The following is a 25,588-nucleotide window of genomic DNA, read 5'->3' as shown; positions in this document are numbered from 1 at the left end:
CTTCACGACATGGATCAGATTCTGTCTGTGTGATGATCTGGACAAACCTCAGTAAGATGCATTCATGGTCATTCCGGTAACTGTAACCCCCCCACCACACACACACACCACCAACACCATCACTACCATCATGACAGGCGATGCATCCTGGCATTTGATGGCTTTTTGTGCCAGCAGTAATGAAATACTTCCTGCACCGAGCATATTTGTAGGTCGCAGCCTTCACAATCATGAAAAAAAATCATGAAATCCCTGATATCGTCACCCCTCAGGGGTGTCATGGTAACACACTGACAAGCTTCTTACTACAGCAGGGATTCTTCTGGGAAATACCTTTCTGGTTGCCTGGTTACAGGAGTGAGTGTCGCCACTTTGAGGTCAGTTTGTTCTGATCGTGTGACCAAAAGAAGGCATCAAAATCAGCGATCATGTGAAGAGGCAGCACCAGGGGGGCTATTTTAATCTCTGTTTACGGTCCTGAGTGACCTGTTTTTTGGCCATCTATCGATCGACTCCCAGAAAGGTCTTAATTAGGCTTTTGTCTCACCAGTCATGTTCTTCTCAACTCGGGGCAAGTAGGTAGAAATAATCAGCTGATCTCTGCAGTAAATCTAAAGTCTTTGAGAGATTAAATGTCCTCCGAAATAAAGTTCTTGCATCTTCACACCTGCGCTGTCGCATACTGCTCACTCCACACTTCCTTTCTTTTAATAACCTTGTACGCTTTAATGGAGATGCAGCAATCTTTGCAAAAAAGCGAGAGAGAGAGAAGAACACTCTTAGCACTAGCTAATTAGCACCTGCATATCTGCCGCATCATATAAACCTGGGAAAAGCAGACGGGTGGTGAGTGAGAGAGGGTGAGGGTAAAAGAGGAGCTGGGCTTACAGGGGAACGCGTGAGAAAGGCGCTGATATGGAAATGCAGAGTTTAATTATAGATGAATACATTGACTACATTATCAGATCAAGGCGAAGGTTCTGCTCCCGTGTGGTTAATCCTGCAGGGACACTGCAGACGCCTTCACATTTGTGGGTTTACTGACAAACCAACAGCGGCTCTACAGGACCGGAGGTAGTGCAAAAAATAAACCATCCTGGCATTTGATTTATTGATCTGTAACCATTGAATTACAGTAACTAATGTTATTAGCTGTCTAGATGAATTATGTAGCTCATGGCTTGATATAAATAGAACAATTCTGTGGGTTTGTTTCTATCATTTCTTTTGTCAGCAGTATATCTCTTGTATAAACTGATTAAGCAGTTGCTTGGAAACCTTTTCTGTCACCTTTTCTGGATTGTCATTGCACCTCCATTGTCATTGCACCTCCAAACAAGATGAATTTGTGTCTAACATGACACATTTTCTTCTCATTTCATGTATTGAGCAACGTTGTAGTCTTTTATTTTACTGAGAAACAAAAAACTCACCCCAGTTTGTCAATTGTTTTACTCCTCTTCTTGGAACTACTGTATATTTCTTTAAGTCTGGATTAGTATGGACCAAAGGTAGGAGGGGATGGAGTGATTAGTCTTACTGGAGTTTCAACATTTGAATGATTACCGTAATTTCCGGACTATAAGCCGCTACTTTTTTCTACACTTCAAACACTGCGGCTTATTCTACGGTGTGGTTTATTTATGTTTTTTTTCGTGGCGCACTATCACAACTATTGTGAATGGGTCATTTTTACTAACCCTCATCAACATGGAAAATACTAGAAGAAAAGCATATGATGCTGCTTTTAAGTTAAAAGCGATCACTCTGGCGGTTGAAGAAGGAAATCGAGCTGCCGCGCGTAATCTTGGCATTACGGTAATCAATGGCGAGAAGGTGGAGACGCCCGCCTGAAGAACTGATCCAAAGCAAAAAGACGACAAAAGCTTTTAGACGTAAACATCACAGGTGGCCCGAGCTTGAAAACGTTCTGGAAGACTGGGTGGACACACAGAGAGCAGGCGGCCGCGGTGTTTCCGCTGTACAAATCAGACGGAAGGCAAAAGCAATCGCCACCGCGGTGAAAATAGAAGATTTTAGAGGTGGGCCATCGGGGAGTTTAGATTGTTCATTGTTTGAGTAAAAAAGCATAAACAACGTAATTTGTGTGTAGCTGATACAAACGTATATTTCAATTAATTTAATCTAATTTTTCACATTACTACGTGGGATACCTGCGGTTTACAATCCGGTGCGGCTTGTATAAGTACAAAAGCCCTTTCTTTCTAAAATTAAATTATGCGGCTTTTAATCAGGTGCGCTCTCTAGTCCAGAAATTACGGTAAAGGCCGTGCATAGTTATAAAACGCATAGTCGTCCAAAAATTGAGCAAATGCACGACGGAAAGGTGGAGCCATCGCGGGTCAAGGCGCCGCACATTTAACCCACGTGTCTCCAGATTCATTGGTTTGCTGGTTAACCTGACTGTTAAACCGCTGAAAGCAGCCTGTCAGTGATCAATAAGACCTCCACACGGGGAAATCCAAGAGTGCTCTAAATGTAAGTAGCAATAATAAACTAATAAAGCCGATTGCTTTGGCCATGTGGAACTACACTGTAGGGAATGGCGAATAAAGAAGGCTAATTAAACCAGTAAATTCTCTCCAGACCTCACTTGTCGGGCGCGGAGCTGTTGGATCGACTGGCGGCGTGCGGTTCAGCCTCTCTGCCGCCGAGCATGCCAAATAAAACACTCGAGTGCCGAGATCCAAATAAAGTTGAAGGGCCACGCAATCACCTCTGGAGAGTGTGTCAGAACAGAAACCGAAAAATAAAAGAGGAGCAAGTTTTGCTCCAAGAGCGCTCGACAGTAATCCTGCGACCGTGCAGGAGCAATAACGGCGCGCAGTGATGTGACGGGAGGACGGGGGAAGGCGGCGTGTGTGTGTCTGTGTGGGGGGGCGACATTTTATGACCCGTGCAGACTGACAGCAGCAACAATCCTTTAAAAGAGCCCTTTGATTCATCGGCTGGCCCGTCCTTGGCTCCCTCTGCCCACGAGCAAGGTCAGAGCGCGGCGACAGGCAGCAGCTGAGCGCTTTCACCCTCGATGGTCCCGTTAGCTTGTTTGTTTCTGATGTAAAGATCAGAAAAGGTTAAAAAAAGAGAGAAGAAAACAAAGTGAGATGAGCCAGGAGGCCAAGGGTGCCGCGGATCTAATTAAACCCCTAATTAACTGTGATTAGAGGAAGCAGATCTGCTGCATGGAAAAACAGCGTGGTCTGTCGCCGCTGACGAGGAGAGAGACGAACGCCGCCGCGCCGCGGAGACTGAAGCCCGAGGCTCACATCTATCGTCCTGCTGGAAAGCGGAAAACAAACCCACTGAGAGTCCTAATCCGGTTTAAAATCATCCCAGACCACTTCCTGCCTGCATCCTGCCGGCTCCGACCCTTCATTTCTGACTCCCTGATATGAAAATGCATGACGCATGGTGCACGTTCTTCCTGTCAACAGCAACTGAGTGCGATTGTGAATGGCTGCTTCTTTAAGCCGCTGCATGCACGCTCGCCTGGACGCTCGCCTGGACGCTCGCCTGGACGCTCGCCTGGACGCTCGCCTGGACGCTCGCCTGGACGCTCGCCTGGACGCTCGCGACGTCCACGATGGCTTTTAATTTGCTGCACGCCTGTGAGCAAGTTGCCGGCGAGGAAAAGCCTTCCGCAACTTAGACGGCGACCGCCGTTCCCGAGCTGTGACTCCGGTGTTTATCACCGTGGGACATGCGCCGACGCTGACATCCCATAATGTGTTATTAATCTCCTGTTGTTTCTCTCTGGTCCCTGTTTAGAATCACAGTGCACACTGTGTGGTGAACCAGAAGGTGAGTGGGCCTCGCCATCCCCAAATATTTTTTGTAATCGTCATCTCCCGCCTTGTTGTTCTGGGTGGGGTGGGGGGGGGCACTGTGGTGCTGACATGTTGTTCTTCAGTCTTCAGGCCACCAAAGCAACCAGCCAGGCTGGAGGTTAGAGGCCGCATATTCCATGGTTCTTTATTAACATCTAACACTGGACGTGAAACATCCACCCTGCAGCGGCCATCTTGGGGCGGCCATCTTGGGGCGGCCATCTTTACATGTGTGCCGTACGTTCCCACTGACAATGAAGGCTGCAGAGCACGATCTCGGCGTGCTCATTGTGCGTTCGCACGTGGCTTCACGGGTCCGCTTACTCGCACACGTGTGTATCCGTGCATACATGCGCACGCAAGATGCTCCGGATGCTTTGATTCGTTGAAAGCTGAGTAGCGCCCAAGCTAACGCGAGAGCTTTTGTGCTGCTTTTGCTGCTGCTGCTGTCTCATCCTCCCTCTTCAGGCTCCCATCCTTTGCATAAACCCCCACCAAGATACTGCAACAGCTGTCTCTATCTTTTATTATTCATGGCGTGAGCGCTCCTTCTTTTTCGAACGCTCACCTTTGCGGCAGTCGAATGTCTTCTCACACTTATCACGCTGATATTTCAGATCACCGAACTCACGCAAGACAAATAACTCTCGCTCACGCATCAAAAAGGGTCGGAATCGAGTTATAGCTGCTGGTTGATTGTCCATATTGCAGTTGTTTAACATAAAGTCTGCTGTTGGCTAACGGGCTAGAAATGACCTGCAAACACAACAGGAGCTGACAGCTTCCTTTCCTCAAGTGTAAGGAGGGAATCTATGAAACGCATAAACATGCCGGGCGGCAGATATGATATTTCCCCGAGGACCTAACCTTGTCCGAGAATCAGCCATGTGCTTCTCGAGCCAATACGCATTATTCCGTGTCTGGGAAATCAATGGCGCTCCCTCTGCTCTGTTTGATTGGATTAAGACATAATCAAATCGAGCATGATAACTGTGTCCCTGTGACTTTCTCTGTGACACGGGCGCGGCCCCCGAGGGAAGGACGGGGAACATGTGCTTGTGCATATGTGCATAGGTCTGGTTTTAATGTGCACTAACATGTACAGATGGGGGCTCTTTCACCTGCATGCCCCTGGGCCTTGTGCAGATCTCCAGATGAAGACAGTTTATATAGCAATAGATTTATTTACCTACTTTTGCATCTTTTTCCTGATAAACCCCCAAAGTAGCTTGAAACCACCTAGGTGCCTCCCATCCCCTCCTACAGTGCACGTGACTGACTTACAGGCATAGAGAACATCATGTCAGGTCTTACAGAGACAAGCCGGTTGACTGCTCATCTTTAATTGTGTCTTCGATTTCCGGGATGAGGGCTGGAAAGTTTCAATCTCCCACTGAGGGCTCGGACCATCGTCTGAGCTTCTCCAGTGAGGAGGACAAACAACATTGCTTAGAAAAAAACTTCTAAAATCAGATGACGAGAGCGACTGACCACCGCCTGGATGGTGAAATCAGTGTGGGCTGAGTACCAGAGCAGCCCAGTGTGGAGACGTGACAGGTCTCCTCTGCTTCTGTCATATTAATAAAACAAACATGCCTGGACTGTCGAATGTTGCTCTCCTGGTATTAGAGCTGAATCCCTCCATGCAGCCGCCCCAGCAGATTCTCTCTCTGCAGCACCATCTCAGCTGTGGACCGATGCTCTGCAGGCATCTTAAAAAAGACAAAGCCCTGTCCACTCACCGTCCAGGGCTGACAGGACTGTCCACTGAGAGCCAACCGCTAACATTATTCTGACGCTTCACCAGCGCCATCCGCCTCGGTGCCATGTTCTCTCCTTGGCAGCTCCATCGTTCTCCCTCCGGGAAAGAAGACGATCTAATTTCTTGAAACTTCATTTCCGTACAAAAACAAAGCAGCTCAATGAGCTTGCGCACAGATGACACACTAGTTTAGTTATTAATACCAGTATTACGCAGAACCTGGGGTTGTGCAAAATTGTCACATTTAGCCACATCAAGAAACTTTTGTGAAATATTCTGTGTGTCGAGGGAAGAACGCAGAAAGACAACCCCCCCCCCAGCCCCAAAAAACACGCAGGCTTTCACTGTTTGTCTTCCTATTTCCATAAATTAGGGACAACATGTACAGCTGGGACACCTCAAACAAACAAATCCTACTCCATTTTTAAAAATATTAGCTTGAGTGTTGGGGGGCCTTTTGGACGTGCAGTCATGTAGCGCACAAGGGCTTGAAACTCAGGAGGCACAGCTGCTTGATAAACATTCCCAGCAACTCTTAAGGGATATTTAAATCGAAACGGCGGTTTTCTGGAGCAGCTCATGAGGTTGATATTGGCGGTCAGCTCCCGTTGTTTCGCTCAGAGAGACAGCCCATTTGACCAACCCCGCAAGCACGTGTGGAGGGAGAACTTCAGATTAAATGCACTCTAGGTTTCTGCAGTCCGCCGAGGAGGAAGAAATCAGCAGGGACCCTGGATAAATGGGCCCCCATAACCACAAACATTCTTGAATATCACCTTGACCGATGCATTAGAGCCTCAAAACTCCTGACTGAAATGATCACACCCAGAGAATACGTAATCGACCTTTAATGAAAATTCAAATAACTTCAGTCAAGGTCTGGTGCCGGTCTCATTTCCACATGACTCTCCTGCAGCTTTTGTGTCAGAAGGAGAGCCCCGCCCTTCAGCTCGCGCACGCCGCCGCCCGACATCAGACGCTAAATTGAGAGGCAGCGTTGGATCATTAACCACGCCTTCGCCGAGACCCTGAACCTTGTGGCGATGGTCAGACAGACAGAAAAGAGAAGAGAGAAATTAAGAAGGAGGGGGGGGATGAATGGGGCCAAGGCCTTCTCATAACAATTACCTTCAACTCTCACTATTTTGGAAGCTAAATTAAAGCTCAGCCTTGGATTCACCTTAATCAGCTTATTTCAGTTTATTTACCAATCAGGTGCATGTTGATGCCGTCCAGGACCCTTTTAATAACAGGCTTTTTCTGCAGACCGACTAAAAGATTGTTCAATGCTTTATACTAAATGTGTTTTTTGACCTTGGTAACACGCCGATAGAGCGGCTTATTTCATTTGGTACGGCGCGTAACTGCATGATTACTTGAAAATCGGGATCCAGCAGGGCGCCTGAGGTTTTCTGTCTTCCTGCGATCCACCAAAAACAGCTTCAGAACGATGACACCGCCATCCGGATAAAGTTACTGGTTGTACCATGAGAAAGGGAAGCCTGCTCTAAACGGTGGGGAGGGGCAGGAGCAAGTGAGGTCTGAGGAGCAAATAAGACAAATTAAAAGAAACGACCAAATCTCAAGCTGCTGGGAAAAGGTCAGAAACATTAAACGGCGTTTAAGTATCCAAACACAGACTTATATCAGTTGTCTTGTTAGTGTTGTGACGCTACGCCCCAAACACACACACACACACACACACACACACACACACACACACACACACATATTCAGTCAGTTTGTATTCATGCTCACAGCCGTGTCCTCAGAAGAGTGGGGGTATCATGTTGCAGCTGTAGCTAATGCCATTAGGCCCTAATGCGTATTCGCCACGTGCTCACTCGCGGTGCCTCATATTGAACAGGGCAGCATGGATTTTTCATTTTCAGAAACCCAGTTATGGTGCATGTTGACTAGACGGACGGGATCGGTGCCAGACCGCTGCTCAAGGTCAATGTCCGACAGGAGGGAGGCTTGGAGGTGGGGGCTGCTGCTGCCCTGTGCTTAATAGTGCACCCTGGACCATCTGAGAGTAGGAATGTAGCTCTGACCGTCAGCTAGGGGACCTTCTAGATGTTCCTCTGTGCACCAGGCCAATGAAAATTTAAAGCACCAGATTTGAACCCGGCAGGGAGGTTGTTCCAGAAATCCATTTCTCAAAATCGCAAACGCTCACGGCGCAGTTTCACGGAGGGGCTATTTCCTTTTTCAGACTGCGGAGCGAGAGACGACAGAAGCTTTTCTGGCCAGCAACAGTCACTTTAAGAACTCTCACGTCTCGGCCGTTAGAGCCACGTCCAGGAGCGGACGCACATGGCCGCGCCGCAATCCTGTTCCATTCTGCTGATGACACTGAGAATGTCTGGAGAGGGTGCTCCGCTTCACAAGTAACCGAAAAAGCCTGAATTGCGCTTGAAAATGAAGTTGTTAAGCCGCCGCCGTACGCAAAGGTCAGACGGGGTTTCAAGTGAGGCAGTGACAGTGTTGAGTTAAGCAGCTGTTTTAATGGCTAAACTGCAGGGACGAGAGGAAAGAGGCGCAATTATGGCACGAAAACACTGTGAAACTCAATCGTGATATAAAACCATGCAGGGAGGTGGGATTATTGATCTCCTGCGAGGGTGGGGGGACGGAGTTCTTTGCAGAGGTGTTGCGTAATCCCAATCTAAAAGGACGAAGATGATGGATGAGCTGATTCATTCGTGAGAGGGAACAGGAAGATGCATAAAGAGGAAAACCTTCATCCGACCATGGATGTGGGATAATAGGAACATTCCGTTGAAACAGCGAGCCTTTTCCTCCTTCACGGCGAACAGTCTCCCGAACGTTCCCTCATAGAGCAAAAGTTGTCCTCTCAGCTTTAAATTATCTTCCTGCAACACGCACGGAAGCCGCAAACGCACCGTTCTCCTTTACCCAGCGCAGGAAGACCAAAGCGTGGCGATACATCTGTTCTGGAGACGGAAATAAGAACACGGTCCCCCTTTTTCACGCCCTGCTGCCATTAACCGGCCCCCATCTCAGTCACCAGGGACGCAAACATCCCCGTCGAGAGGACAAACACGGGGCAGGAGACGCACGTCAGCCCGATCGGGTGGAATCAGAGCTGATTTCTGTCCTTATCTGTCAGGCATTACCCCCGCGCTCCCAATCAGGCTGCAGGTAAGAGCGGGGGCCTCCGCTTTCTCCCAGGTGAGCGGCTGTCCGGGTCTGGCTGTAACGACTGTGAGGGACAGAAGAGCTTTTTCACGTCGAAAAAAGCAGCCGAAGCAACGAGAACAGCCAATCTCTTCCGAATATTCCTCATGTGAGCCATAAGCACGGAAAACTAATTAAATGTCCTGTAAATTCTTAAACCTCCCCCTCTGAAGCTGCTACAGTTATTTTTTCAGTCAGTCACAGTTATTCTTTTCCAGTCTGAGGGTTGGTAACAAGGGCAGGCGAACGAACACCGCCGACTCGCTCGCTATCCAGTTATCATTTGTAGCTGTAGCTGAATTAGTTTGGACAGGAAGCTCTTCTGCGCTGATCTTGAACAGCCGGTTGGTTAGCCGGTCGGTTAGCCTCCTCTACGTTAGCCGCTCCATTTTGAATGAGCTCTGGTTAAAACTGGGTCCGTGTCCGCTTGTGAGCGCTGAAACTGAATCCCACGAACCGTTTAAGTTGCCGCTTTAAGTCACACGTGCATTGTTTGCATTTATTGTTTTAATAATGAATTATTGAATTTAACCAACCTGATCAATGCCGGCACCGACCTTGGTAAATAGAGCCGTGCCGAAAGTGCCTCTTCACTGGATTATTCCAGGAATAATGGGGCAGATTAAGTAAAATTTATTCGGACTTTGTAAAAATGAAACAAAAGGTCGAACCTCCGGTGTCAGCTCTAATTGACTATTAACATTTTTATAGGGAAATTCTTTTTAACAGCCACTGCTGCTTCTTTGAGATTATTTCACACCATTTATTCAGCTCTCCTGTCGCTTCTACCTGCTCTTTCTCTCTTTCCTCGCTCAAAATGATCAGAACCAGTAATATTTTTGAATGTGCTCTCGGAGGTCTCGCTGGTGTCGGTGCTGAGCTTTCCTTCCTCCGGGCTCTGCATCTTTCCTCTCAGCGCCCTCATAAAAACCCAAAACCTGACCTCTGTGACTCTCTCAAGCTGGAGCTCCACTCCAGTTTCGACTCCAGCCGCTGCTCTTTTCTGATGTTCCAGCATAGGAGCCAATTACTCTAATAAGGCCGTCCTGCTCCTCTGTCGGTCTTTTTCTCTTAGTCAGCCCTGCTCTTTGTGATCGAGGGCCTTGTGTAAACGGGGCCCCGAAGAAATTAATCATTGTTCTGCGGTATTATGGCGCTGTAATTATACAGCGGGCGAATCCTCCATACGTAATCCCAACCTTGATTCTCGATGCTAATCAAAGTTTATTGCTCTGCTTTTATTCATGGGGCCTGCAGATGCTGGGCCATCCAAGCGTGAGACAGGTGCAGACATCTGAGATGATGCACTGACTCGCCACTGGCTCGCCAAGGCACCGCTGCTATGTTTAGGTTCAGAGCACAGTGGAGGATAGATTCAGAGGACACGAGACTGATGGATGCTGTCAGCAGGGGAGAATCATGAGCCCTGCTCTTCTGAATCTCCTCATGACGTCCCGAAACCCCCCAGCGTTTCTGTCCCGAGCCACCTTCGTCTCGCTGGAGTCGTCTAGATTCATTTGTAGCCTGACGTTTTGTGTCTACATGGAACACGGCGCCTTTGTTAACGTCTGACATATAGGAGCCCATAAAGCAAGCGGCAATAGCTCAATAACACTTTATTGGAAGGAGGTCAAAGAAAGACGCAGTCGCCGTGTGGTAGAGGCCCTCAGTCTAATAATGTATGGCGCCGAGGCTCCTTACGAAAAACGCTGTCTATTTGTTCGGGAATTTCTTTTTCGTCACACACAAAAAAGTGGCAGTAGTGTCCTCTACTGTTTCTCTGAATGCCAGATGTTGGACGATAAAGGCCACTTCATGGTCAAGAACGGAAACATTTTGGCAGCAAGAAATAAACGCAGCTCTTCTTTATCGCGCGCTCTTTTGCTAATGGCAGCAAGCGAACGTTCCCGCTTCCCGGCGCGGGGTGACAACCCCCAACATCTGCCCCAGCGCTCCAGACGCACACGTCTGCCTTTAATGAAGTGTTTGACCGGGTGCACATCTGCTCCGTGGAAACACGGGATCTAGCTGTTCCGTGACTGCTCTATCTGCAGCTCCGTTAGCGATTAACCTCGGCGCAGCTCAGGTGAAAACTAGATGAGTTAAGGAAGTCGGACAGATTTTCCCACCGGCTCAGAACTCATTCCCTCCAGCTGGGCTGAGAATCGACACCGACACAACACACATATGCTCCGAGGAGCCAAAGTTAAGCGAGGAAATTCAAATGTTGCCGAGGAAACGAGATCAGCGTTGTCGCTACGACAAAACCGAATGCTGGTGCATAATCACTCAGAGCAGTAACCACCTGCTGGCTGTAATTCCAGGTCATTATTGCTTTCCTTCATGCTGGGCTGTCAACGCGCCCTAATAATCATTAATAATCGTCCCCTTTTACATACATGCACCATATTAAGTGCAAAACTTTATCCTTTCCAATCCAAATACTTCGGTTGAACAAAATAAACATACCTCATCCCAGTTTTGGGGCGGAAACACGTTCCCAACGAGCAGGAACAAGGAGGAGAGCAGGAATCCTCACAGTGTAATACTGCTGGAAGTGTCAGTGTTTTCTGCAACGTTTATGACACTATTGCTTTTCTGTCAGCTCGGGCCGTCACCCAGGGGTGAATCTGATTGGCTGCTAAGTGGCTTCTCTTCCCCGACAAGATTTGGATAAGAAGGGTTCAGAAATTATTCACTGGTGACACAGTTTCGGAAATCGCCCAGCAGCATCCGCAGTGTTTCGGAGCCGCACATCGGAGCGCTAACGATGATTTGAATCGTTCCGGAAAATGCCACTATTGCCTCCCACTATGAGTCCTGGCAAGTGCAGCAGAAAACAAGAGCCCGTGCAGGTTTTGGTGTCATTGAGTGTGTTTCAGCGCAGCACCTCCCGTGGCTAACCCCCCCCCCCCCCCTCTTGTTCCGGTGGCGGCCAGACAACCGGCGTCGTTCTGACGTGGCCGTAATCCAGAGGGGTTAATAGTGTGTGCTCTGTCGCCACCCTAGAGGTCTCTGGCCTTCCCGAAGGGTCCATCTAACGATGTCTGAGTTTGACGTGGTGCAGGAAACATTCGCTCCTCGCTCGGCCTCAACGGAGGTCGTTTTGGGTTAATGGTGGCTAAAAGCGGGTCTTGATGGATGCAAGCCATGGCCCATTACTTGTCATCCAATGTGATGTAATACACCTTGTTATTTACTACTTAATTACATTACTCATAGCTGACAGCTCTCAGATTAGGTATCAAGAGTTGGGTTTGTCTGACATCATCGACTCTTTTTTCGTTTTATCACAGCAGACTCGATGTCTCATAAAGTGTTTTCAAAGAGCACGCAACACTTAGAGCGAGCGTTGGCCAGCCCCTCTCCGCTCTTTATTCTGAGCGCCAAGTCCATCTCTGTCACTTTTAAGTGCACTCGGGTGGAGATAATGCAACCTGCGGCACGTCGCCGTAGACCTCTCCAAACTGGGAAAATGTCCACTGAGACACCACTTCTCTGGAGTGCAGCCACTGAACTCCTGGCAGACTTTTTAACCAACACTCTGGTGACCAAACAAGGCCTTCTGTCCTGACGGCGGAGGCTCTGTTGCTGCTTGTTAGGGTTAGGGGGGGGCGCCAGTCTGATACAAGCTGTCTTATTTTCACGACTGTTAACAGTACAGCCTTGTAGGACGTCACATTAGCGACCTTGCTAACGTGTGCATGTAGTGTTCTTCGTTCCACGCAGTAGGACTGAAGCAACAACAGCAGAAACCTCAGTTCCTGTACTACAACCGGCTCGTCCTCCATCCATTTCCTGTCTGTCCCAGCAATCACTGGCAGGGATAGATGCTGGACAGGCCACAGGGCCATCACACACACACACACACACACACACACACACACACACACACACACACACACACACACACACACACCGTACATTGTATTTTAAAGTTAGTTAAGTTAGTTCAAGGCTACAGGAACGAGCATCTCCTTACCCCCAAAAATTAATAAATTAATAAATAAAAGCAGGTTTTATAAGTTCAGTGTTTTATAACAAGAAAACTTTGCATCATTTAATAAACATTGTCAAAGACCATGATAAATAATAGTTTAATCGAGGCTATAAAAGATTTAATCGTCTCCTGAAAAGCCTGCATGTTGAATATCGAATGCTTAAGGGTTTCCCACAGATTCAGAATGACTAATTGGATTTTTTCTTTGAATGAAATGTTAAACTGTTGCGTTAATGGTCAAAATGTTTGTTTCACACCATCACAGAACGGTCATTTTCAGTCACACTTATCCAAACATGTTCTTTGTCGGGATCCCTGCACAAAAGAGGAACTTATAGGGAAGAAGACTCCATCCCAATGATGGTGGGATGTGAGGAATACAAATGGGCCGTGTTCTGCTGCATCGATTCTCCCTCCAGAATGGACAGGCGTTGTGAAATGTGCGGAGCGGCTGAGGACAATGCATCCTAACCTTTATTATTGACTCGGTGCTCGCTTATCTGCTGACCCTGAAGTGTGTCTTTATTCTTATGGGAAAACCCATAAGCGCTTTAATTAGTCCCAGAACCATTTAACTTTACAGCGGCGCCGCGCCTCATTCGGCAGCTGTGAATGAAACAGATCCAGTGGTCGCTCCATCCTCGTCTTATCAGTTTGTAATAGCACGTGGCGCCGGGGTGACCGACGGCGTTTAGCGTCCGACAGTCCGCCCTGAGCGAGTGCAGGTGACGTTAATGAGTTATTATCTATTGTCTTCATCAGCGTGACACAACCCACCACACGGGCAGAGGCATGAATTAAATCCTCACCTCTTTGTCCATGTTTGGGCAGCATTACAGGATGACAAGTGCAACATAATTAGGTCTTAAACCATATTAAATTGGCCGCTGAGTGAAATGGATTCACGGTTTGTTTAATATATTTCCCATTAATGTAAGCAAAACAGCACAGATCCATCATAAATGTGTCGCGCTGCTCATTGTTTATCTTCTGTTTTTTTTGGTGTGTGTGTGTGGGGGGGGGGTGCACCCAGGATCCATGTACACCTTATTCTCGACAGGAAATAGCCTTACACTCCACTGCACCGCACTAAATATTGACTTTGCATTCTTCTGCACTTCTACAAACTACAGGGAAGAGCAGGCCAAGAAAGCGGAGCCATTAAGATGCTCGCCGCGAAGTGACCGCCGAAGGCTCGTTTGTTTCCCGCTAACAGAGGAGTGACGGAGCCTTTTTAAAATGCGTGACCTTGAAGGACGAGCATTAGGGCCCGATCTGGAGGCCTCGCGGTGTGGAGGGGTGGTCGTTTCCCTCGGGGCTCGCCTCGTTGGATATGGATATTAGACTGCGTGGATATCACAGATATAATTGATCTCACTTAAGAAACAAGGTGTCCAGGTGTTGTGTTGTTTTACTCTGCATACTAACAACGTCCCACGCCTGCTCCATATAGGCCTCACCAGGTGTCGAGGAGATGAATATTCTTTTGCTTGGAGAGGCCGCTCACTCATCAGTGATTGAGTGGTTGGACTTTAAGCTGGTTTAGGTGTGTTGAATATTGAAAAAAAGTGAAATTTGAGGGGCCGGAAAACGTTCGCTGCGCTTTGGTCTCCTTGACTGATGGATGGCTCTGATTCCAGGGTTTTGACGGAGCAGACACTTTGCCACAGACGATCCTTGAACGGTGACAGGGGTTATGAATTTCGCCCAGGGCCAAACACTCGTGTAAGTGCACCCCGGCGGTAGGATTTCCATCAAAGTCCGGTTTTCATTGCCGGCACCAAACTCTGTCATTGTGATGATAATGAAGTTGTACTTGTGTGGTAATTGAAAGCTGCGGCTCCGTCCCAGTCCGTGCACCCAGTCCACCCATCACGCGAGTGCGGAAATAAAGCATCGACGTGTCAAGTGAATGCTGATGTGGGCCATTTTGTCTGTTTTTATTAACAATACCAAGCGTACGTTGCTGTCAGAACTGAAAACAGAGCCATTGATTTCCTTTCTACAAGCGTTTGATACACACTCGCTAACCTGTCCAGAACTTCTGCCCACATCCGGGGCTGAAGTCTCTCCCCTGTGGACATCTGAGAAGGGGAAAACACACCCGTCGTTCCCAACATTCAACGTCCTCTCTGCATCCGACCGGCACTAACGCCCGCCTTGAATCCGATCCAGCGCCCCTCGTCCCACTGCCGCGTTTTCTGCCGCTCCCTCCGTCCCATCGGAGCCACGTGTGGGATTGAATTATCACTCGAATCATGTGGTTTGAATGTCCACCTGGGGAGGCGAATGAAAGCGCGCTTGCCCCCCGAAGAGCACGTTTGCACCGATGTTGACATTAAAGGCTGTTTGTGTGCACACGGAATCAGATTTGCTCATTGCGTGACCTCATTTACAGCGGAATAACTTTACATTTTTAATTTCATCTGACGTCGCAGCACAGTTTGAAATTAAAGGGATAGTTTCTTGAGTTTCTCGATTTTCATTCTTTTTAAAAGGCGCATCTGTGGGTTTTGTGAGCTATTATAAGCTTCCCAATTATTCACTGTTGTGTATGAAGACTCACAGCTGCATTTGTGGACCGTTGAAAGCAAAGGATGCGCTGTTTCTTTTCCTGGAGCGGCTCTCACTTTGAAACGTGTGATGGTGTTATTCGAGTCCTCACACATGTAGCTGAGTGTTTATATTTAATACTGTGATTCCAGATCGGTTTTAATCGTGTAAACACGGGTTTGGTCGGCCTCACTTTGATGGCTCCGAGCCTGTAGATCGTCCAGGTCTGCAGTTTTGTGGGATTAGTGTTTTTATAGGAGGTAAGGGTCCTCCTGGGCGGTGTCAACACCTCTCCTTTCATTTCACAGACACTCGCTCTAAGTGCTTTTGGGCGTGCTCCGGTTCACCCCTGCCCCCTGCAGCAACAGGCAACCTTCCCTCCATCCAAATCAGAGCAGCGGCTTTTCTTTTGTTTTACCATCGGCAAGTTCAAAAACCAGGATTTAGCTCTCCTCTTGTGCACGTGGGCCCGCTCAAAGACCCGCAGCTCTCAATTCTGACCACGCTCTTCCCGCTTCTGGTCTGATGTTGTCGAGATTGTCATCAGGGCCCATCATTAGACACATCGATTGACTTTGTACCGCTAATGTTCAGGCTGACTTTGGGGAGGAAAAGCTGATATGAGAGTTAAACATCTGAATGGACTCCATATCTCTGCCATCTCCAAAAGCCATTACGACCGGCCCCCACCGCCCCCTCTGCGGGCTGCCGTGGTCTGCAGAGAGGAAAATTGTATTAGGGGGGAAACGGATTTTTACTGTCTTCCTGAGGAGGAGGACTGCGGATGCCCGCAGGGCCCTGGGGACCTGTGGTGTTTTTAAAATAAGTCCTATGATGGGATGGTGTCTAGGGTGGGAAGGTTAGCCAGGGCTAAGGATATTATGGCTAATCCACAGTGAACTAAAAGTCAAGTGTCCCACTATTCTGAGAGGTAGCGACAAACTTTAATGTTGCCTGATAAATTTAAATCCGCAGTTCATACCTGCACTACCGTTCAGTCCTTAAACGGATCATCGGAACATCCCAGGAAGCTTATACAGCATGGAGAGGTTTCAATTTTATCCTGATGAAGGTATTTTACGGTGGATTGGTTCTCTGGGGTAAAAACAGGCAGATTCTGGTGTTTACTCCACTGTTGGTTAGTTTGATTGGATTTATGTCTGTTGTTTAACCGTCTATTACATCTCCCAGCCGCCGGGCATGGTTAATATTTGAGGAGTGTTGTAAAATAAACCCCATTCCAGAGGGAATAGCATTGAAATGATAAACTTACAACAGCTCCTGGGCGATGAATCCCAGGCTTGTGTTAGCATGTCATGATGTGGACCTCTGTGGGTGGGGTGTGTGTTAAATATTGTCACCTGCCATAACTGGGAGAGGCTTTGATACTGTGAACCTCCTGTTAGCTGCAGCTGACAGAACGTTGGCTAAACACTTGCATCATAACAGCGGAGGGACGATGTGAAACTGTCTCAATTTTTTCCCGAACTCCTCAGCACCAGAAAAGACAGCGAGGGATGGCAGAGAACGTTGCTATAGCAACTGGGATCAGTCCTGAAGCTTCCTCTAATAAGTTTCCTGGGAATTCAGTGCTGGCTGTTACATAAATGTGACTATCTCTCACTCTTCTCGCACGGTCGCAGGGCTTTTCCTGTGGCAAAATTTCACATTCAGCATGATTTATTCATGGCCGCATCGCTGTGCTGGATTTATGATCCCATCATGTAAATGCATGTCCGTGCATTCAGCAACACTTGGTGGGAGTGTGTTCTGGGGGCATTGTTGTGACTCCAAGGCAATTTTCAATGGCTGTCGTAAAGTGAAATATTGGGACTTGAATAGATTTAGATGCAACAATCTCGGCTCCATGGCGGCGACTTTCATGTTGTTTCAGAGGTTATTATGCTTTTTGCACCTAATTCCAAGGTGAAGAACCAATGCAAAGACATCAAAGACTGTTTTGATGCTTTGAGTCCCCCATCCACTGCCTATCATCCCATCCCAACTTTAAATGGCAGACAGTCTGTGTGTGTGTGTGCATGCATTCGCCTTCCTATCTGCACGTCTTAGACTTGCGACGCTAAATACCAGCTAGTGCGTCTTAAGAAAAATAGGGACTTAAAGAGGAGAGAAAAGACATTTCTGTGTTTTTTGGGACAGGCTGCCAGCAGCCTGATCATTTCTGAGGAGATTAGTGCGGAGCTCTTGGTGGCGGGGGCTGCCGCAGTATGCAAACTGCAGTCGCTCCGCTCACTCTCTGCCGGGATCCTTTGACGCCATGTACCTGCTCTCGCCAGACTTCGGTAACTACCACACGTGCTCTTAATCACTACAGTTTAGACAGGCTCAGCGGGAAAAAGCCACTCACTGCCGCCTGCTTCCACCATGCTGGAAGAAAGATGGGTCTGGTGTTGACTGTTGATTGTCACTGAGGGCAGTGGGGGCAAGAGGAGGTGGAGGGTTCACTAACTGCCACATCACATGTGTGAGTGAGAGCACACGGAGGTGTCCAGGACCGCCTCTATGCAGGCAGCTTCCAAGAAAATGGCCATATTATTTGGAGGTTACATTAGCATGAGGTCACATGGAGATTTGCTCATAAAGGCGATATTTTAAGACTGCAGATTTGCTGAGACTAAAATTGAGGGTGGCACTGTGTTCAGAACGGTGGCCTCAGAGTAAGAAGGTCCGGGGTTTTGTTCCATCTAAAGTATTCTTTGGGTTTCCTCCAGGTCCTCCCAGAAACCTTTAGACTGGACTGAATGAAGACTCTAACCTGCCTGTTGTGAGTAAATGGTGTGTGTCCTGTGATAGACTAGCCACCTGTCCTGGGTGTATTCCTGCCTTTCTACTGGTAATTCTGCTCACCCTGGGTGGGAATGAACAGCAGATGAATGAAAGTGGATGAGAAAAACATCCCCAAAATAGAAAACTGATTTTGCATGAGGGGTTGAAAAGAGATGATGATATGTCGTCATCATCAGGTAACGTGGAGAGCATAGAAAACCTAACCAGACGGTACAAACCTGAAGTTGTCATTGACTGGGGACTGAAATCCATGGAAGTTGAATTTTCATGAAATAAAGTCAGTGACATTTGTTCTCACCATGATCTAATTTTAATTTATCGCATTTGTCGAAAGCCATCTGTGGAGTCAATTTTTGATCAATCACAACTTCTGGAGGCGTTTCCAAACAAATACTGGCATCTTTGCAAAAGCCGTCCTGGTTCCACCGCAGCCACTTTAGCAGAAGGTATCAAGGCAAACGGCTGGATCCTGCACTGACTCTTTAACACGAAATAAAACAGAATAAATGTTATCAAGTAAAAGTGAAACTCACAGCTTTACCTCAGCGATCAAGTCCTTGAGCTTTCCTACAACAGATTTATCGTCGCATCATAACGTTTCACTTCCGTGTGGCCAGTTTACCAATAAAAACTAAATCAAATCCCCCCCCCACCACCACCACCACCACCACCACTGCATCGTCTTGAATATTTACATGCAGTTTATTATCAATGTGTCGCTTAACGTAATGATGCGTTTGCTTGGATACTTTTGAAACAAAAGCTTGCGTGACAACACATTTCCAGCTGCCATCTGTGATTAGCAGTTAAAGGCAGATTTGTCTTTATTGTGTAATACGTTCTTCTTCTCTGACGCTGGAATCCGAATGCATCAGAAAACCTAGAGCCTCTCCGGATTTAATGCATAGCCTGTTGGTCTTTCTGTGTAATGTAAATCACTTTTACGATACAGACGTTTTATGTCAAGCGAGTCCTTTATAAATCACAAAGCCCCCCTTTCGGTTCAGATCAGCTGTCATAATGAGTCACGTCGACACGTTTCCACATTTGCATCTGCATTTTTGCCGCAGCCTAGAGCCCGAGGCCTTCGTATCACCAGAGCGACCACGCTGCCGCCTGAGCTAAAGCCACCGCTCGTCTGCTCTGACATGAAATAGCCGACACAATAAGTGATTGGATCCGCTGCTGCAGGTCAGAAGCGGCTCCAGTTTGTTTTTGAACCGCAGTTTCCCACAGTCGACGTGAATCAGCCCGCCCTGTCACTCACTTGGATAAGTAAGCAGGAAATCTGGCAGAGCTGTAAGCTGCTGACTGCTTTTTTTTATTGGAGCTGCTATGGCGGATGTCATGGGAGTTGCAAAGCTGACAGATTTCATACTTTGTCCAGTTCCTCTCTCGCCCGTGCAGTAGTTTAGACCATTATAGATGTGACCCCAGAGTTCAGAACAGGATTTCACTTTTTTTCTTTCTCTCTTTATTTTTCAGTTGTACTTTTTTTCCCCCCAGAGAGAAATATCAAATATGAAGGGGGGCAACCCACATGGCTGTTCTATACAGTTGTGCTGCTCTATATGGTGGAGGTTTTTTAGTTCCTTCTTAATTGTGGCCACATACGATTTTTACCACATTTATCATTGTTATTGTGAAACAACTTCCTCCACTGTAGAATCAGCTGAGCTGCTAAAAACTAATTTATTTCTTTTGCAAGCTACGGTTCTTTTTTAAAATGCCCTCTTGTGGCCATGCTTGGAACCACAATCTGGTGCAACACCTGACCTCGGACCTTTCCGTACCTGACCTCCCCTGTCCTGCTTATGATGGCTCCTCATTGTGAACTGTAGAAAAAAGGCAGAAAAAGGCACCCTTAGCCATGATATTGCGTTATAATTTGGTCATGATACATGTCATCATACTAATAAAGTAGCACGTGGAAGTTAAAACATGATGCTGTCAGGTTGGTTGGTTTTGTTTTGCATCATCAAATCCAGTGAAAAGCATGCCTTTTCCTCATTATATGGATCATGTTCGATCTTATGACAGAGCAAATTGAGTGAAATCTATCAGTCTTAAAAGAAATGTAATTGTTCTTCTTGTCTCCCATATCTACCAGCCCAGTAAGTATTTGGACACATGGGGCGGTTGATGCCTAAATGACAGATTCTGCCTTCAAAGACATCAGAATTCTTTAGCAATGGTGCTGACGCTCTTCTAGGCGGACTGAAGGTCACACGCCTTTGATTTCTCACTTTTGTCCAGCTCTTTATTATCTTTCAATTTTGTCTTCAGCTCCAGTTAGGGTGAGAGTCGGTGGAAGAGAAGGAGCTGTCAGCGCAGATATAACGCTATTTAAATGCTAATGTGTTAAGAGGAGCAAAACGACCTTTACTTACCAAACAGAAGTGCCTAATAAATGAGCCTCATCCTTCGGACTCTCCTCCCCGTCCCTCCGCACCTCGCCTCAGATGATCACGGATCGGCACAACACGATGGGGTTTGACAGTGTGATTGGGGACATTTGGTTGCCCCACTGAAGTTCTGAGGACGACACAAGTGTCACCATCCTTTACTCTTGTCTGCAGGAGTGTTTACTGTTGTGCAAAAAGTTAAGTCTCCTACTTTCTGCATCAGTCCTTACAGAGTTGGCACCCTTGCAAGAGGGCTAATAATGCGATGGCAGGTGCTGTATCAGTGCAAACCCAAGCCCCCTCCCTGTCTCCCTGCCTGCAGAGCACTGCCAGAAGGACACGCCGTCACCGGAGACTTCCCTTTTCTCTCCTCCATATTAATATGAAATAACCTTCACTGTGTGTTTGTGTGTGTGTGTGTTCTCAACTTCTTTCTTAGAGTCACCATCAGGGGAGGATGAAGTGAAAAGAGATGAAGGGCAGATGAGTGTCTCACCTGTTGTGTAATCAAAGGAAACGTCAGATTTTTCCTGTCACTTCTGCTCACAGAGGCACCGCAGGGAACAGCGAGGGAAAGGCTCCCCGAGAAAGTTGTGACAGAAATGTTGTGTCGATATCATAATCGATAACGCCCAGTCATTCTGCGGCTGGGGGCGTTAGCAAATTCCAGGCTGACTCAGGCCAAATTCACCTGATTCAGCCTTTTCTCTTTGAGCTCTCCGATTATATATTTTGATGCTGCAAATCACTGAATAGATAAATAGATTCTTCAAAGACGCTTTGCTGGTATTTTAAATCATGCATGTGCTGAGATTTGATTTTCCATCTGCCTCGCACACATCTGGTAAACAAGGAGAATTCGTTTTGCTCTGGACAGCTGGAGGACGACAGCAAAAGAAGAGCCAGACAGCACCTCAGGGGTTGAGATCTTAGACCTCATTAAAACGCACCTAAATTTGTTTGCCTTAAAATTAGAGGAGGTTTAACCTATAGTCGTGACTCATATACAGCATTTTTATTCATGTGTTTGAAAACCTTCAGAGCTATTGACAAATCCTCAACCTATCAGAGAAACCGCTGGAAGAATGTGCTGGCATCATGTTGTGAAAACATTTGATGGCATTTAAAGACTTTTCAAAGGGTTGCGTCCGCGGGCTTCAGATGAATGAGCCATTTTCTCGACTGTGTGTTGCGCTCATAGGTAGAGACAAAGTGCGAAAAATGAGGGAAAAGTTTACTGCAAGCGTCCAGGAAAGATCGATGATTGGGGTGATGTATTGGCAAAGCTGTGGAACACACAGATCTGCTGTTCTGTGCAAAGCATTGTGGGAGTGTAGACCATATTGTTCTCCGAATCAAAACTCCGGAGTAGCAGAAGAGGCCACAAGGTTAAGGTGTTCTGCTGACATTTGCACTCATCTCTTCTTACATCTTGGCTCAGCAGAATACCTATATGAGTGCCTTAAACCCTATGGTATTCACTTAAGATGCCAGCCTTATATTTTAGATAATATTTCAAGACGTTCTTAATGGTGTAGTGATAAGTGACCTAAATCTCCCCTTCTTCTACGTGTCCCACAAAAGCTTCTCCAACCACTCCTCATTTTTACAGGGTTACTGACAGAGTCAAAGTGCATCAGTTTATTAGATGTATCACTGCAGGCTTACATGGGTGGTTTTTATTTCCTGCACCACAGTGACCCGAGCATCACTCTGAAATATGACCCAGGAGATCTTCCCCTCCAACAGCATGCAGCTCTCCAGAGAAATGAGCCACAAAAGTGAAGAGAGGATTGTGTCTACCAGGAGAGTCGCTTTGATTGTGCACATTTTGGGATGGCAATGGGAGCAGAAACCTTTTGGGATCCACCTGTGGCTGATTCCCTAATATAAGCAGTGCTGACCGCCATCTCAACGCCGTGACTCCAGCTGTGTCCGCAGGTGGCAAAGTATAAAAATAAACATGCCATCTGATTGAGTTAAATACAATGGAATTGGATCCCGGGATGTCTGGCCTTTGTGACCAATCATGCAGAATTAGGTTTTAATCTCAGGCTTTGTGGCCAGCGAAATGAAAATGAGAGTGTGCACATTTGGTGATCATCTCCCAAGGACGCCTCACAGGCCTCCTTCCTCTGGGCTTTGACGGATGGCGCCAGCGCCACAGAGTGATGGGCTATTATTTCACTTTGCATGGGATAAATGGCGGCACAAGCTCCGACCTGTCAGCTGCCTTATTGTTTCTTCCATTGCCTCTTTCTTTCCTTTATTCTGCCTTATGAAATCACAGATAGGGTTAGACAAGTGTATGATAGCGGTCTCCTTTTTCTTTGCAGCAAATTGGTGCGTTTGATATGAAAACCTGCCTTTTTTTGGATGATGTTTTGGAAATGTTTGGCTGTTGGAACCAACTGATTATTGTCTCTATATTTTGTAGACCAGCAGTATTCATGGTCGCCCTCGCAGTATTTCGATGAGGACAGTAACTCCCCTCCACCCAGGAACATGAAGGGTCTCTCTGGTGGCCGCCCTGCCCAGCTCCAGCTCACGTCTCCCACCTCAGCCTATTCCTGTGGCCTGGTTGAATGCGACCCTTCCCTGGACCATCACCTCCATCATGGCAACGTACGATCCCCCTCCTACCTTCTCAGCCCCACTGAGAGCTGCCCTCTTGACAGCCACCGCCGCTGCTCTCCACGGAGCTCCATCCACTCTGAGTGCATGGTGATGCCAGTGCCCATGTCCACCACTGACCATTCTATCTCTAGTAGCACTTTCCCCCGCATGCACTACGGAAGTGCCTCCCGAGACAGTGGTGGAAACACTTCCGGTGGAAGGGAAACAAGAGAAGATGGTGGCTCCTCTACTCATGGTGGTAGCAGCAAAATGAACCGAATCCCGGCTAATCTGTTGGACCAGTTTGAGAAGCAGATGCCGCTGCACAGAGATGGCTTCCACACGTTGCAATACCAACGCACCTCGACCACGACCACATCCACAGAACAGCGTAACGAAAGCCCCGGGCGAATCCGCCACTTAGTCCACTCGGTCCAGAAGCTCTTTACGAAGTCGCACTCCCTTGAAGGTTCCTCCAAAATAAATGGTACTAAAAGCGAATCGCACCGTGACAGTTCGCACCACCATCATCACCATCACCAAGGCCACCACAAACACAGCAAACGCAGCAAGAGCAAAGACAGGAAATCTGACGGCGGCGGTAAGCAGCGCTCGGGAGGTTGGTGGAGCTCAGATGACAACTTGGACAGTGACAGCACATACAGACCTCCTAGCGTCATGTCACGGCATCCAGTGGAGCACATCAGCCACTGCTACTCTGACTCGGTGCATGGCCATCTAGTCGGGGACATGTCGCTAAAAACCTCCAAGAGTAACAACGATGTCAAATGCACGGCCTGCGAGAGCATAAACATGGCGCCAGAGGGCAAGTTCATGAAGAGGAGCTCCTGGTCTACGCTAACAGTCAGCCAAGCCAAAGAGGCCTACAGGAAGTCCTCCCTCAACCTGGAGAAGCCCATGACACCCACAGACCTCAAGCCCAACCTCAGGCCCTGTCATTATCTTCAGGTGAGTCTTTCATGCATCTCACTATCTGTATATGTTTGCATTCAGTTCACTTAAACCTGTGGATTTGCGAACGGATACATGATGTGATGTGGTTGGACACGGTTAGCAAGTAGCTCACCAGAAAAAAATCAATTCATTCCATAAATGATTTGCGTCAGAAAGGAGAGATGACAATAGAAGAATGAAGGTCAGAGTTCACTGTCGCTTTTTCCTGTTTGGTCGCTTCGATTTTGCATAAGATGCAGAATCTTCCTGTAATGTTTAGCATTTAGCAGCATCCTATCGCCGACTCAGTGGGAGTTGCTGCAGTGTTGCAGGAATCAATTCAGAGTCAGTCAGCATTCGCACAAAAGCTTCCCAGGGGTTTCGTATTCATGCTGAAGGGTACAGAGGAGGGAAATGAAAAGCAGGCTCATTACACAACAATGTGATATCTAACAGCATCAGCGAAGCACCGCCTGCATCCAAAATAACGAGCCCTTCAGCACATCAAGCAAGAACACTCTGGGACTGAGTGCTCGGAGCAAAGATTGTAATGTATGGATTAGCGATGGTCTTAAATGTAAAGTCAATAGATTACGTAAACCCATACAACAGAGACCATCCGGTAAATTATTAGGTCAATAGAAAATGGTTGAGGGGACTTATTTTGAACATAAGTAATGATCAATTTTACCAGCATCAGCATCCTAGATTAATATTTCAACTGGATGCGTCACTGTGAGGGAATAACATTATAGTCTGTCTTGCCCCTTTCTGACTTTCAATTGGTGATTCAGTTCAGGTAGAGCTCAACTATAAACACAGCTAAAAATAGCCTGCGAGCCACTTTCTTGCCGCAGGGCTAAATTTAGACCTGCATTATCAATCTGATCCATGCAGGCTGACACATCTCCTCTCCCCCGAGGAGAATCAATGCCCTCGCAGAGAGCAGGAAGATGCTTTAAAGGAGCGGCGGAGAGAAAGTTGACGACACGCGGGGACACGCACGCTCGGGGATGCCGAGAGGAGCCGCGGCTGAGGCTGCCTTTGCTCCCCGTTGCTACTGTTGTTGTTCATCTTCAATAGCTGAGACGTTGATCCAATTGTCAGGAACAAGTGCACAGCAGGGGGTCAGATTCAGAAGTTCTAGCTTTCCTTGGTTGCTGAATCATGATCCCCCACAGCCTGGGTAGAGCGTACTGACTGTGTCCATAACTGGTGTTTTTTTCCTATTTATCACACACCAGATGGTTTGATGATGTGCTAGTCACCTTGTTTGTGTCCTTGCTTGACGACAGAGGCAATGAGTAATTTCTGAAATGAATGAGATGACAAACGGAACGACCTTTCCCCATGGGTTTATCTTAGTGCATGCAGCAGGTGTGTGGGAATCAACTACCAGACCATTTGTGTGCATTTGAGATCAATTAACCTTGAAAGATGG

General features: G+C 47.4%; 1 protein-coding gene across 6 annotated transcripts in view; it reads left to right on the top strand.

The window, feature by feature from the left end:
• The window catches only part of dlgap2a (discs, large (Drosophila) homolog-associated protein 2a), a 98,304-nt gene that overhangs the window by 40,423 nt on the left and 32,293 nt on the right, over positions 1–25,588 (top strand). For 3 of the 6 annotated variants that reach the window (XM_029832694.1, XM_029832689.1, XM_029832693.1), the window contains 2 exons: positions 3,790–3,822; positions 23,015–24,162. In XM_029832694.1, the coding sequence (XP_029688554.1) occupies positions 3,790–3,822; positions 23,015–24,162 (1,181 nt within the window). The remainder of the gene's footprint in view (positions 1–3,789; positions 3,823–23,014; positions 24,163–25,588) is intronic. The other 3 variants (XM_029832691.1, XM_029832690.1, XM_029832692.1) reach the window with 1 other exon arrangement.

This window comes from Takifugu rubripes, chromosome 2, assembly GCF_901000725.2.
Source record: "Takifugu rubripes chromosome 2, fTakRub1.2, whole genome shotgun sequence".
In the NCBI taxonomy this organism is placed as follows: domain Eukaryota; kingdom Metazoa; phylum Chordata; class Actinopteri; order Tetraodontiformes; family Tetraodontidae; genus Takifugu; species Takifugu rubripes.
Note: the sequence above shows the minus strand (reverse complement) of the source record. Positions and strands in the feature narration are given on the sequence as shown.